General features: G+C 48.5%; 2 protein-coding genes across 3 annotated transcripts in view; one reads left to right on the top strand and one right to left on the bottom strand.

Annotated features, from left to right (window-relative positions):
- On the bottom strand, positions 1 to 11,130 carry LOC144947952 (HORMA domain-containing protein 1-like; the record flags this gene model as incomplete). The annotated part of the gene is made up of 10 exons (XM_078877391.1): positions 11,097 to 11,130; positions 10,155 to 10,171; positions 6,755 to 6,893; positions 5,351 to 5,414; positions 4,258 to 4,294; positions 4,067 to 4,087; positions 3,928 to 3,954; positions 3,059 to 3,126; positions 731 to 876; positions 1 to 191 (listed from the first exon to the last, which is right to left on the bottom strand). Coding segments are annotated over exons 1-10 (744 nt in total), but the record flags the coding sequence as incomplete, so codon positions are not given.
- Positions 10,651 to 14,677, top strand: part of GSR (glutathione-disulfide reductase) — a 21,176-nt gene continuing 17,149 nt past the window's right edge. For both annotated transcript variants that reach the window (XM_078881246.1, XM_078881251.1), the window contains exon 1: positions 10,651 to 11,932. In XM_078881246.1, the coding sequence (XP_078737372.1) occupies positions 11,657 to 11,932 (276 nt within the window). In that variant the 5' untranslated portion in view covers positions 10,651 to 11,656. The remainder of the gene's footprint in view (positions 11,933 to 14,677) is intronic.

Consider the following 14,677-nt stretch of genomic DNA (forward strand, 5'->3'; position numbering starts at 1 on the left):
CACCGTTTTTCCCGTCTCCTCCTCCGGGTTATAATCGTCCAGCTGTCTGCGGTCCACGGTGATGCGCAATCTCACCGAGTGGAAGGCCGAGGCCACGTGCCCCACACGCAGAGTCGTTGGATCGCCATGGAAATGCAAGGGCTCTGTGCTACTCGCTCTGAAACCCGGTGGTTGGTAGTCCTCTGGGGTCACTGTCAGAGATTACACGGCACAGGATAGAGCCGCTCAACATCAGTGTGCCAGTTTATTGCAAACACATTCTCCTCGCTCTCCACTCATCTCACTCCGCTCCCCTCAAAGCATTCTCCTAACTTTCCCGTCTCGTAACACTCGGGTCTGTCCCGTGATCTGCCAGTGAACCATTCGACACTTCAAGTGGCCGCAAAGTGCACCCAACCTGGCACATGTCCTCTGGAGATGTCACCATCACTTAGTGGTGCATGGCGAATTGTTATTGTGTTTTAAGGGGAGCGGTGATGCTGTGATCAGCACACTGCACTCCGAACCCGGCGACCAGGGATCAATTCCTATTCACGATCAGCATGTGATAAATACTGGGTCTTCCCTAAGTCCACTCATTCTTAAATGAGTACCTGGTGCAGTTTGTGAACATCTTGCCGGTCTTTAGAGGTGTTTGCTAACAGCACTTGCATCAACCGCCCATTAAAAGCAACGTGGGGGATCTTTGTCTTCGCGAGTGTCTGCGTTCTGACGGGACTGCTCTGCTCACCCTCGTCGTAGTAAAATAGTTTCATTGTGAGCGACACATCCGGCGGCATTCCCTCCAGGTGCTGCATGAGCACAAACAACTTGCGGATGAGCAATACCGTGGCACGCTTGGTTTCTTCAATAGAGAAGGTAATGTTTTTCTTGCTACTGTTGGCACAGAAAAATAGAATATCAATTACCTATGAGCATGCCTGATATCCAGCGCAGTGGAAGTGAGGGATAGTTGATCACACAAATCTGTGAAACTCCTTCCCCTACCCCTGGGCGTTGAGGTCACCGTATCCTGGCATGCCAGCATCTGGCAGTACAAGATAATTCATTTCTGTCTGTATGGGGATCGAGTGTTACCCCCTTCATGCATATGGGTTTTCTCTGAGTACCCTGGTTCACTCCAACATGTATAAACATTTACGAATAGAGTTGGCCAAACATCACGATATAGGACAAGAGCTTGGGCAATTGTTGCCACTGGTTGTGGTTGCCTTGCCGCCTATCTGTATTTCCCAGCGCCTATCAATCATTCACGCTTAAATTAAACGAAAATTGTGAAAAATATTCCAAGTTATTATTATCAGACTTTAGAGGTGCCCACTTAATAAACCTGTAATAAAAATAGGCATAACCACGAGGCAGTGAAATAACCATGAGAATGGAACACACAAAGTACATAGAGATCAACATTCTTATACAGAAGCTAACTGTATTGAACATGGGCTGAGTCTTTCGTACATATACAGTAGAACCTCGGAGATCGAACGCACCAGAACTCGAACAAATCGGTGTTCGAACGATATTTCCCAACATTTTTTGCCCCGGAAACCGAACGAAATCCGGAGGTCGAACGGGCAATCGCGACTTGAAAGAACCTGTACGGCTGAGACGCGTATAGACAGCGTGCATGACGCTTGCCCAGACAAAGGTTTTACCGTATGAGAGGCTCAGTTAACACGTAGCTCTCACCCAGTGCAGACCCGCAAAACATCGTTCCTGAACTTTTTCGTTAATTTCCTTTATTTTCGTGTTTTTTGGTGTTTATCCATACACAACGTCTCCATTTATTTATTGTGTTTCTTGTTTATTTGTATGTTTTTATGCATGTAATTACTGTAAAGTCCGTGTAAAAATGCTTTACAATGAGATGTCTTGTGTCTGGAACCAATTAATGTCATTTACATTCATTCTTATGGGGGAAATTAATTCGGTGTTCGAACAAATCGGTGTTCGAATGGCCTTCTGGAACGAATTAAGTTCGATCTCCGGGGTACCACAGGACGTGTGTAGTGACATACTAATGTCACTAGAGGACAGCCACAGTACCCAGTGACGGGGGTGTTGTAGGGGCAATAGCCCTGGCAACGGTGAGAGAGAGTGCGCGTGCGGACATGGCCTTTGGGTGAACCCAGGAGGACATGTGACGGGACGAGCTGGAAGGGGTACCCCCCAAAGGGGGCCGAGAGGGACACGTGATGGGGAACCAGAACCCCGTAAAAGCTATACCACGCTAGGGGCGGATATAAACCGGTGCGGAGAAGCCGGCGGGGTCGCCGTCGTCGTCGTGCTGTCCGAGGCAAATGGAATCCGCCAGCCAGGTCTTCGATCCTCGCTCTTCGCGACAAGTCGTCGAGAGCCGGGCAGCGTGTCAGCTGACCCGGCCGATTATACAGTGTTCCCGTTGAGTGTCGACTTACCTGCTGTGTTAGTGAATTAAATGTGTTGCCTCCATACTCGAGAGTGTGTCTCAATAGAACCAACTACACATGCACAGCGCTTTTATCAATCCACGGCAGAACGAGGGCAGGTGTTGTCAGGGTCGGGTTCGAATCCACGACCTCCTGTCTACCAGGCGATGTAGTTAACATCTCTTAGCCACCGTGATGATTATGATGATGAGAGACACAAACTCCAAATATACAGCAGCAGCAGGCATTGTCAGGGTCAAGATTGAACCCACGACCTCCTGTATACTAGGAGAAGTAGTTAACATATCATAGCCACCGTGATGATGATGATGATGAGAAACGCAAACTCAAAATATACAGCAGCAGGTGTCGTCAGGGTCGGGTTCGAATCCACGACCTTCTGTCTACCAGGCGATGTAGTTAACATCTCCGTGCGTCTCAATGGAACCCACTACACATGCACAGCGCTTTAATCAATCCACTGCAGAACGAGGGCCTCCCCACACCGTGTGGGTCATGGTGATTACATGACCGTGCGGTTGATTATGGGCCAATCGATATGTGCGCTGCCTTCTGCTTTAAAGGTTTTGCATAAACTGTTAAATTGTTTAGTGTTGCATTTCAAGAGATAGAAAATGGGCTACAATTACCTGCAAAAGTTCATTGTTGGCCCAAGATCTGTGTATGCGAACTTGAAGGTGTAGGTCTCAAAGATTGTCTGTGGAGAGATACATTTCAATACGCTGTGATGTCTCATCAACACAGAGACCTTTAGTGCTCAAGCCAGTGGTGGCGGTAAGCGTAAGCAAACAAGGGGTCCGATATTCATGAAAAAATAGGGGCTAACCAAAATTTTTTTAATTTACCATTAAAAAACTGATTAATCTATCGTTAATTGCCTGTAACTATATTACTCTTTGGTTCTTTCGGTAAAGTCACGTAGGTAGAAAAATACAGGACCACGACGTTTCGATAGCAACACAAGCCATCGTCCTCAGGTGAAACAATACAGCAGGCGGACTGCCTGAGGACGATTGCTTGTGTTGCTATCGAAACGTCGTGATCTATGATTTTTCTACCCACGTGACTTTACCGAAAGAGCCAAAGCGTATGGATTGCTGCAGTCACGAAAGCTTCAAATCAAGGTTGTAACTATATTCTCAGAACTCCAACTTTCTCTCTCGTCTTCATCTCGTACTGCACTGCATCTGTCTCATCTGTATCCCTAATCTTTTATCTCATTACATTTCTAGCTCTTGTCATCCCACACATCTGCCTTATTTCACTACATCTGCTTCATCTGTCCCTCCCTTCTGACGTCTTGCTACATCTATACTTTTTCCATCTCTTTTGTCATGTCACTAGGAGTTTGTCATCGAAATGGGGACCCACCAAGAATGCTGTATTTTTAGGGTCCCATATGCGCAAGCACCACCACCACTAATTCTATGGGATCATAGGCATGCTTATACGTTCACGTAAAATAGTGTGGTTTTATGGGATGTACAAAAACACTTACGCTTGGGTCTTGCGGATCACGATACACCTGTCAAAATAAAACACATTTTAAGCTGATGAAGATGACACAACTCCTTTATGGAAAGCAAATAACTTAACACACTCAGAACAATATGTGTGTTTATCAAGAAACTACTTACAGCGATAACCATCATCCTCAGCTGTAAAAACGAAAACAGTTAATGAGCTTACATTCGTTATCGAGGTGAAAAACACAAAAGGGCAATTTAATTCAATATTATGCAGTTTGCAAATAGTTTCCAAGTGTGTGTGATGTGAGAAACACTGCCATCTGGTGTTAAAACGAGATTTACTGTGGACAGTCGCTTACGTAATTCTTTTCAAGGGCATCATAACATCCTTTCATCCTGAAAGGGAAATGTGCACATTTTGATAAAATGCATTAATATTTTTACAAAAAGTTTACATTTGTTTGCATTTTTTAAAGAAGCAAAGGCAATTTAATTCTTGCATATGTGCTAGGAAGGACTTTCGGATAAAAACTAAATAGGATTTTCAGAATTTTAAGGACAATTTTTTTTTCTCTCCATATTCTCAGACCATTTATATTTGGTAATAAGTTCACGTGTATTTGTTAAAACAAACGTCATGTCACCCGATGCCATGTGAGACCACTTTTTGAGGGACGTCACTTCTTCTGATGCCGTATTCTCAGATAAATCTAAAAGTTTGTACCTCGGCCGAAATTTTCGGATGAATCAACATATGGGAACACTTGACTAAACCTATACTGTCTGATGGAAAAAAACACTTTAAAGTTACGGTCATTGCAGTAAAGAACTAAGCTTGGAAGTGTCACTGTAATTATGCCATTAAAGTGATCCTAGTAATAGGTTTTTACCCTTTACACTGGTACAAAAATCTGACACCTTTATACAAGGCATCATGTTTGCAATAACCTCAACACAAGAAGTCAAAATGCAAACAAAAAGAAACAACTCCAACAGCATTTAAATGCTTACCCCGAGCTCTCAATACTCTGATAGTGCGCTGTCTTTGAGTTGTGCGCCTTTTGGCGTCATCTGGTCCAACACCAATGGAGACTAGGCTCTAAAGAAAGCTGTCTCGGGTGTGGACCAATCAACTTCAAGGACAGTGCATATCATTATCATCATCAGAGTTGTTTCTTTTTGTTTGCATTTTGACTTCTTGTGTTGAGGTTATTGCAAACATGATGCCTTGTATAAAGGTGTCAGATTTTTGTACCAGTTAAAAGGGTAAAAACCTATTACTATATTTTGCCACTGGTAAAGGAGATCTCATAAAGTGATCATGTCAGAGATAACTGCTTCATTATTCATTCATAGAGTAGTGGTGGGCAGCTTATGACAGCCTAGGTAAACCATACAGTATTTTTGGGGGTATTGCGTATAACTTGAAACAATGTAGATCAACGAGCCTACCATTCCACAATCTGACAGGCGCCAGGGAGGGAGGTTTGTCCACAGATGATCTTCAGGGTAAGATCTGCAGTGGATATGAAATATGCGCCATGGGTGAAGCCAAAGACTGTGATGATTAAGATTGCACGGTTACACGTAAGCACCTCTGTTACTGTATTGCCTTTTGTCCAGATGTTCCTCGTAAAGTCGGCTTGCTTCAATGAGCTACTGCCTGGTAAATGAAGAGGCTATTGAATTGTGAATTCACTGTCTTTTAATGTCTTCATACAAATTCCCAAGGGTAGTCAAAGTTGCCGTGCCTACATACCAACATATTTATATATTGCCGAGTTACATAACACTAAACTACGTTCTTTATGATCACCGATGAGATATCGTCGTTTCGAATATCACGATTGCTATCATAGCCTAGATTAAACTCATCATCAGCCATGGTTAAATCAATGAAAGAACGCATCCCCAAGGGACCACTATGTCTCACGATACTTTGATGTAATAACACTGGTCAACAAAAAAAATTCTTGCCTGGAATTTTGCAGCTGTTTTAGACTAATTTCATGGTGCTGATTCCTAATCTGATCTCAGATTTGCTCTATCACATCTCATTTTTATGCTATCGGCATACCCCATTTTCATTGATTTTACCCGAAATTAACTCTGTCACTTATGATTGCAAGTTGTTGCGAGTAAGTGACTGCTTTAGTGTTAAAATATGGTGCTGTATTTTTAGGATAATGTGTTTATAATATCATTTTATGTAGATATCCACATTCATTTAATATTTTTCTTCTGCAGTTTTATTGAACATGCAATATTTGATATCTCAAAAACCTGATGTGATAGACAAAAACTGATGCCAGATTTGGAATCAGCACCCCACAATTACCTTAAAACCTTTGGAATACCTGATGCCAGAAAAAGTGTTGACCAGTGTAATCCAACTATCATCTGAATACGATGTTATCACTGCATCTCCTCAGTGAGCATCCTCTCAGCCACTTTCCATTCTTGATGTGGCAGCCAAGAAATGTAATGAGACCCAGAAGGTCGAATCTGATACCGAATTTGTTCATTTAAAAATATTGCTGAATAATTATAGAAAATGTTTTCCAGCAACAAGATATTATATGGGGTAAAAATAAATATTAAAATGTTCAAATACAAAGCAGACACCAATTCGAAAGCATCATGTCTACGTAACCACACATACGTGTGCATTTATGCCAGAAAGGGTAAGTCATCATCATTCAATATCTGCTGGAAATTAATGTTGGTACAGAAGACCAAATGGTTCAACGGTCCAAAACAGATGTCATGCCGAGAGACAGATGCATGTCACGAGGGAGGTGATAAGGCAATGAACTTTTAATGTCAACGAGTCGAACGCCTTGTCCCATTCAGTACCGTCAATGTAGCATGTGGTGTAGGCTTTCTCTGGCAAGATGCCACGCAGGTAGGTGATGTTGGAGATGGCTATGGCTATGAGGCGCTTGATGAAAACCACAGACTGCTGCACCGTATCTATCTTTTCAGGTATTATGCTCTGAAAACCAAAACACACATTATGGAGCTGTCTGGTGGGCATAGCATCAGAATTCTCAAGTCTCAAATGCACACAGACACACACACACGGTTCGGATTACCATGTTTCCCTGGCAGAACTTGGGTTGGCATGAGTGGTGAGGAATGAGGTCTATATAGTACTTATCAAGCCACTTCTGGAATAAAAGGCCCTCCACACCATATCGGTCAGGGCAGTCGATTTGTACAAACTGGATAAGTCCCAAACACAGCTTTAATTGTTTTTTATTTTCTAATTTCATCTAGAATTATTTTCTTACCAATCATCTCAAATACCCATTTGTTCTGGTGCCGGTTTAATTGCAGGCAGCTGCCTGGATTCGAACCCAACACCTCAGAAGTGTCTGCTCAGTACTATGACCCCCTCTCACACGAGTTGGTAATAGACTGGCGGTGGTAGCGCACGTCTGTAATCCAGCACTGTGGAGGCGATGGTTGGTGGATCACACAAATAATGCAAAACTCTCTCCCCTTGGGCGTTGTAGAGCCATGCACTGGCTCGCCAGAAGGCAGGGCAGCAAGTGGACTAATCGGTATCTGTTTCCATCTGTACGGTGTAGTGTTGCCCCTTCTCGAAAGATCCCGTTTCCTCCCACGTGAAAACTTTCATTAGTTGTCTGGAAGCATGTTAGACTAAATACCCAACACAGGACCCTCCTGCAAAGTGTCCTACAGCTCAGAGTGGCTCTCCTAGATAAGTAAATTATACTTACTTATTGATTACAACAATTGCATTAAGAAAGCACATTCGTGTTTTAATCCCTGTAACTGCAGTTTAATAGACAATGCAATGGTAAGGATGTGTGATACATGAAGTAATTATTGGCGGAGTGGGAGCCATGGACTGGACGCATCTGAGCTGACGTCCACCGATGATATGGAGCGATGCAATCAGTTCGCGTGTAGGTCAGAATCAGAATATTTATTTATACTGGAGAAATCCGATGGGCTATAAAGCTCTTTTTCACTTGTGCTGGGTGGATCGTGACATCGCAGGATCGTGAGGTGGTCGGGAGGGGGGGGGGCATGCTTGGTGAGGCCTTCATCAAGCAGTGGCAGTGGACTGACCGTAGCTAATTGTGACGGATCAAATGACGTGGGGGAATGTTTGATGCGAGATTGGCTAATTATCACGAGATGTTTAATTGAGGGTTGTTTGAATAATTGACGTGGGGCGAGCTGGTTAATTTACTAACCTTTCAACCGTTACCATCTAAGGGGATTGTCGTGGAAAATTTTTTTGAAATAATAAAATACGTAAAATTGTTCAAACTTGTGAGAATAGCTTTCTTTCCCTTTTATCTGGCAACAAAACAGGCGTTAAGTTGTTAAAACACCAAACTGAAACCTTTTACAAGGAATCATGTCTGCATTAACCACGATACTTGTGATCAAAATGCAAACAAAAAACACATTCCTGCGGAGGGAGCTGGTAGGAACGTTGGGTTGCTCGGTCAATGGCCTGCAGGGTCAACGGCGGCGTGGTGTATTCCGCAAATATGCCCGACTATGAGGGCGGGCACAAGCCGGCGTGAGTAGGTTAAACGTTGAGTTTTATAAGGGCACCACGGGGTGAGCAGCCCCTCCCCACCCAGCCCCTCCATGCACGACGGACACAATAATCCCATGTGGGCTGGTGTAACCAGGAGGTTCCTACCAGTGACATACTCTGACAATAAATGCATTATCTTTTAAACTGATTGGTCCACACCAGAGACAGCTTTCTTTTGAGCCTCGTCTCAAACGGTGTTAGACAAGAGGACGCCAAAAGGCGTACACACTTAACAAAACTATTTTGTTTTATTATCACAGGTTAGGTCCACTGAGCTATGTAGCTCTTTGCGACCTCAAAGAAGTGTCTCATTGCGTGGAGATGTATAACAGCGGCCAAATACTCTAAACACGTGGTGATGTTGATTCTAAATGTTGAGGGGAAAACCGGAGTACCCGGAGAAAAATCCACGCGACCATGGCGAGAGAGACGCAAACTCCAAATACACAGCAGCAGCAGTAATTGTCAGGGTCTGGAGTGAACCCACGACCTCCTGTACACTAGGAGAAGTAGTTAACATCTCATAGCCACCGTGATGATGATGAGAGAGAGAGACGCAAACTCCAAATCTACAGCAGCAGCAGGAGTCGTCAGGGTCGGGATCGAACCCACGACCTCCTGTAGACCAGGCGAGGTAGTTAACATCTCTTAGCCACCGTGATGATGATGAGAGAGACGCAAAGTCCAAATATACAGCAGCAGCAGGCGTTGTCAGGGTCTGGATTGAACCCACGACCTCCTGTAGACCAGGCGAGGTAGTTAACATCTCATAGCCACCGTGATGATGATGAGAGAGACGCAAAGTCCAAATATACAGCAGCAGCAGGCGTTGTCAGGGTCTGGATTGAACCCACGACCTCCTGTAGACCAGGCGAGGTAGTTAACATCTCATAGCCAAGTTTGAAGCGTGTCTGTGTTTGTTTTAAGTGATAAAAAAAACAAAATTGTGCACCATTCGTTGCGATTGTGTCGGTCGGATCATCTGAGCCGTGGCCATGATCTCCTTACTGCAATAAAGAAAACAAAGAGTTAGACATTACAAGTGATTGTGTTTCACTACTAACTTCTACAAGACGCGATTTCCTCTCGTTGGGAGTGCGTCTTATAATCAGGGATACGGTCAATATTTCACGCAACAATCTGTCAATAGTTAACCTTGTTTAAATAACCAGACTGTGTTTCTTAAATGCAAACTAAAATGACGTAAACATTGAAGTAGATTTTCTTTTTAATTGTTTTTTTAATGTCCCCTCTGAGGGGAAATTAAACGATGTATTCACCTCAGGAAAAAATGTTAACTGTTTATTAAGTTAAATATTTCCTTTGATAATGTCTATTGATACATTGCTTTCGTTAAACATTGCCATGAAGAATATATTTTAAACAGTGTAATAGCTTATTTAATTTTATTTTAATAAAAAGGTCACACATGACGCACAATTGACCACAAATACAAAATCGTGCAAAGTGACACATTTTCACTTACTATGTTTGAGGCAATTGATATCGCAAAATGTAAGTGGCGAAAGTAACGGTGAGAATGTAAAATCCCACGATTTGATAAATTTAACTCTTCAAATAATCATAAATCTGAGAAATCGGCGTCCAAAACGAGACGTTCGTGCGCTGCGCTTTTCCCGCGAAGAGTGCCCGACGTGATGACGTCACCACGCTCCACTCCGAGGTGTCTATGTGTGCGTGATGACGTCAACGCGCTCCACACCCCGGGAGGTGTTGTGTGCGTGATGACGTCACCGCGCTCCACACCCCGGGAGGTGTTGTGTGCGTGTTGACGTCACCGCGCTGCACACCCCCCTCGAAATGTTGTGCGTGATGACGTTAAGGCGCCCTACTCCCCGGGAGGTGTTGTGTGCGTGATGACGTCACCGCGCTCCACACCCCGGGAGGTGTAGCGTGCGTGATGACGTCACCACGCTCCACCCCGCCGAGGTGTTGCGTGTGCGTGATAACGTCACCGCGCTCCACACCCCGGGAGGTGTAGCGTGCGTGATGACGTCACCACGCTCCACACCCCGGGAGGTGTAGCGTGCGTGATGACGTCACCACGCTCCACACCCCGGGAGGTGTTGCGTGTGCGTAATGACGTCACCACGCTCCAGCCCCACCGAGGTGTTGTGTGCGTGATGACGTAACGACGCTGCCGGGGCACTGGGTCTGCCACACGTGGTCGCGGAAACAGACGCTACTGTACGTGCCGCGAGTTTCTCAATGTGCACTGTGCCTCTTGCAACCCGCAGAGACGCTGCTGTGGGGCGCGTGTGTACAAGGGGGTTTCATTGCCATCTGTGGGCAGTCTTAACGTGCGTGCGTGTGGGTACAAGGGGGTTTCATTGTCATCTGTGGCTGATCTAACGTATCGAGAGGCGAAGGTCGGATTCGCTCCCACAGTGTCAACAAAGATTAAGTAACGCGTAGATCCGGGCCCTGTTTTAAGCGCTTACTTGCTTTGCTTTGCGTGGCCTGGTCAATTTGTTTGGTTCAAGTCGACTTTAAGACGACTTAATTTCCGGGCTGCTCAATTGCCTGGGGCTAATTGCCGCTTATTTCCTCGCCTGGTTAAAACCCCACGTTTCGAACGGCTTCGTTGCTCACATGCTACGAGGCAGCCCGCGATAGTTCGTGTCATTAACAATAACCCCACACGATCACTCCAGTCACCGTGACTTGGCAAAACACCGCCACTTGAATCGGGTTTACCTTCGCAATCAACCCACGGCTGTTGCGAAACTCCTCTGCTGCTGCTGGATTACCCCCCCCCCACACACCTATCTGTGTAGTCTAGCACTGTTCACTATATAGATACAAGTCATGGGGTTTGCTGGTGCGTCTTAAGAACGCGATAGGCTTGAGTTGTTGCCAGCTTCTTGCTGTTATAAAACACCGGGTGGCACTAACACGGTGGTGGTGGTGGTTGTTGTTTTTGGAGGAGGAGGGGGTCTTGTCATCGGGAGAAGACGATTGCAGTGCGGAGAACAACAACAGCAGCAACAGCAACAACAGCAGCAACAACAACAACAACAACCCCCGTAACGTCGAGGGACAGGTCTCGGCAATCAAGGGGGGGGGGGGGCGGGCAAGAAGGCGGCCAGTGCGGAACATCGGAACCACTCCCACCACCATCATCATCATCCTCCCTCCTCCTTGAAGGCGCCATGCACAGCAGCCTGCTGACTCGGACTTTGGCAGTAAGGGCAGCAGCAGCATCATCATCAGCAGCATCTGCAGCAAGGGCAGCAGCATCAGCAAGGGCAGCGACGATGACAACGCGGGCAGCGGCAGCAGCAGAGGGGGCTGGGGGAGGTCGCCGTCACCACTTCGACCTCGTGGTTCTGGGGGGCGGCTCGGGGGGGCTGGCGGCTGCGAGACGCGCTGCCGAGCTGGGAGCCAGCGCCTGCCTGGTGGAGAGCGGCAGGCTGGGGGGCACCTGTGTGAGTGGGGGGCACGTGTGTGAGTGGGGGGGGGGTGGCACCTGTGTGAGTGGGGGGGGGGCACCTGTGTGAGTGGGGGGGGGGGCACCTGTGTGAGTGGGGGGCACCTGTGTGAGTGTGAGTGGGGGGCACCTGTGTGAGTGGGGGGCACCTGTGGGGGGGGGGGGGGGGCACGTGTGTGAGTGTGAGTGGGGGGCACCTGTGTGAGTGGGGGGGGGGGGCACGTGTGTGAGTGGGGGGGGGGGGGCACCTGTGTGAGTGGGGGGTCAGGTGAGTGGGGTGTGTGTGGGGAGAGTGAGGTGTGTGTGTGTGAGGGTTGGGTGTGGTGAGTGGGGTGTGTGTGTGAGGGTTGGGTGTGGTGAGTGGGGTGTGTGTGTGAGGGTTGGGTGGTGAGTGGGGTGTGTGTGTGAGGGTTGTGTGGTGAGTGGGGTGTGTGTGTGTGTGAGGGTTGGGTGGTGAGTGGGGTGTGTGTGTGAGGGTTGGGTGGGGTGAGTGGGGTGTGTGTGAGGGTTGGGTGTGGTGAGTGGGGTGTGTGTGAGGGTTGGGTGGGGAGAGTGGGGTGTGTGAGGGTTGGGTGGGGTGAGTGGGGTGTGTGTGAGGGTTGGGTGGGGAGAGTGGGGTGTGTGAGGGTTGGGTGGGGAGTGGGGTGTGTGTGTGAGGGTTGGGTGTGGTGAGTGGGGTGTGTGTGGTGAGTGGGGTGTTTGTGTGTGTGAGTGGGGTGTGTGTGTGTGTGTGAGGGTTGGGTAGGGAGAGTGGGGCGGGTGTGTGTGAGGGTTGGGTGGTGAGTGGTGTGTGTGTGAGGGTTGGGTGTGGTGAGTGGGGTGTGTGTGTGTGAGGGTTGTGAGTGGGGTGTGTGTGTGTGAGGGTTGGGTGGTGAGTGGGGTATGTGAGTGTGAGGTGAGTGGGGTGTGTGTGTGAGGGTTGGGTGGGGAGAGTGGGGTGTGTGTGAGGGTTGGGTGTGATGAGTGGGGTGTGTGTGAGGGTTGGGTGTGATGAGTGGGGTGTGTGTGAGGGTTGGGTGTGGTGAGTGGGGTGTGTGTGTGCGTGTGGTGAGTGGGGTGTGTGTGAGCGTTGGGTGTGGTGAGTGGGGTGTGTGTGTGTGTGAGGGTTGGGTGTGGTGAGTGGGGTGTGTGTGTGAGGGTTGGGTGTGGTGAGTGGGGTGTGTGTGTGTGAGGGTTGGGTGGTGAGTGAGGTGTGTGTGTGGTGAGTGAGGTGTGTGTGTGAGGGTTGGGGTGGTGAGTGGGGCGTGTGTGTGTGATTGTTGGGCGTGGTGAGTGGGGTGTGTGTGTGTGAGGGTTGGGTGGGGAGAGTGGGGGGTGCGTGTGTGAGGGTTGGGTGGTGAGTGGTGTGTGTGTGTGTGAGGGTTGGGTGGGGAGAGTGGGGGGGGTGTGGTGAGTGGGGTGTGTGTGTGTGTGAGGGTTGGGTGGGGAGAGTGGGGTGTGTGTGTGTGAGGGTTGGGTGGGGAGTGGGGTGTGTGTGTGTGAGGGTTGGGTGTTGAGTGGGGTGTGTGTGTGTGAGGGTTGGGTGGTGAGTGGGGTGTGTGTGTGTGAGGGTTGGGTGGGGAGAGTGGGGGGTGCGTGTGTGAGGGTTGGGTGGTGAGTGGGGTGTGTGTGTGTGAGGGTTGGGTGGGGAGAGTGGGGGGTGCGTGTGTGAGGGTTGGGTGGTGAGTGGGGTGTGTGTGTGTGAGGGTTGGGTGGGGAGAGTGGGGGGTGCGTGTGTGAGGGTTGGGTGGGGAGAGTGGTGTGTGTGTGAGGGTTGGGTGGGGAGTGGGGGGTGTGTGTGAGGGTTGGGTGGTGAGTGGGGTGTGTGTGTGTGAGGGTTGGGTGGGGAGTGGTGTGTGTGTGAGGGTTGGGTGGGGAGAGTGGGGGGTGCGTGTGTGAGGGGAGAGAGATTAAGCAGAGTGACTGATGTCAGTGGAGAGGGGTGGTGAGGTGGGGGTAATGGATACATGTGTTGTGAAACTACCTCCAATCGTGTGGTGAGTTGAGGGGATTGGTGTGGTGAGGTAAACATGAAGATTCCTTGGGTGTGTGTGTGTGAGGGTTGGGTGGTGAGTGGGGTATGTGAGTGTGAGGTGAGTGGGGTGTGTGTGTGAGGGTTGGGTGGGGAGAGTGGGGTGTGTGTGAGGGTTGGGTGTGATGAGTGGGGTGTGTGTGAGGGTTGGGTGTGATGAGTGGGGTGTGTGTGAGGGTTGGGTGTGGTGAGTGGGGTGTGTGTGTGCGTGTGGTGAGTGGGGTGTGTGTGAGCGTTGGGTGTGGTGAGTGGGGTGTGTGTGTGTGTGAGGGTTGGGTGTGGTGAGTGGGGTGTGTGTGTGAGGGTTGGGTGTGGTGAGTGGGGTGTGAGGGTTGGGTGGTGAGTGAGGTGTGTGTGTGGTGAGTGAGGTGTGTGTGTGAGGGTTGGGTGTGGTGAGTGGGGTGTGTGTGTGAGGGTTGGGTGGGGAGAGTGGGGTGTGTGTGTGAGGGTTGGGTGTGATGAGTGGGGTGTGTGTGAGGGTTGGGTGTGGTGAGTGGGGTGTGTGTGTGCGTGTGGTGAGTGGGGTGTGTGTGAGGATTGGGTGTGGTGCTCGCTAACAGCACTTGCCCCTACAGCCTGTGTAGGCTACACGGGGGGTCTTTGTGTGGTGAGGTGATTGTGGGCAGAGAAATGTGTGGTGAGTGACAATGCAGTGTTTATGTGTGTGTGTTACAGGGCACCTGTGTGTGTGTGGAGAGGTGTGAGTGTTGTGTGAGTGTTGTGTGAGTGTGG

Source organism: Lampetra fluviatilis, chromosome 3, assembly GCF_964198595.1.
Source record: "Lampetra fluviatilis chromosome 3, kcLamFluv1.1, whole genome shotgun sequence".
Classification (NCBI taxonomy): Eukaryota; Metazoa; Chordata; class Hyperoartia; order Petromyzontiformes; family Petromyzontidae; genus Lampetra; species Lampetra fluviatilis.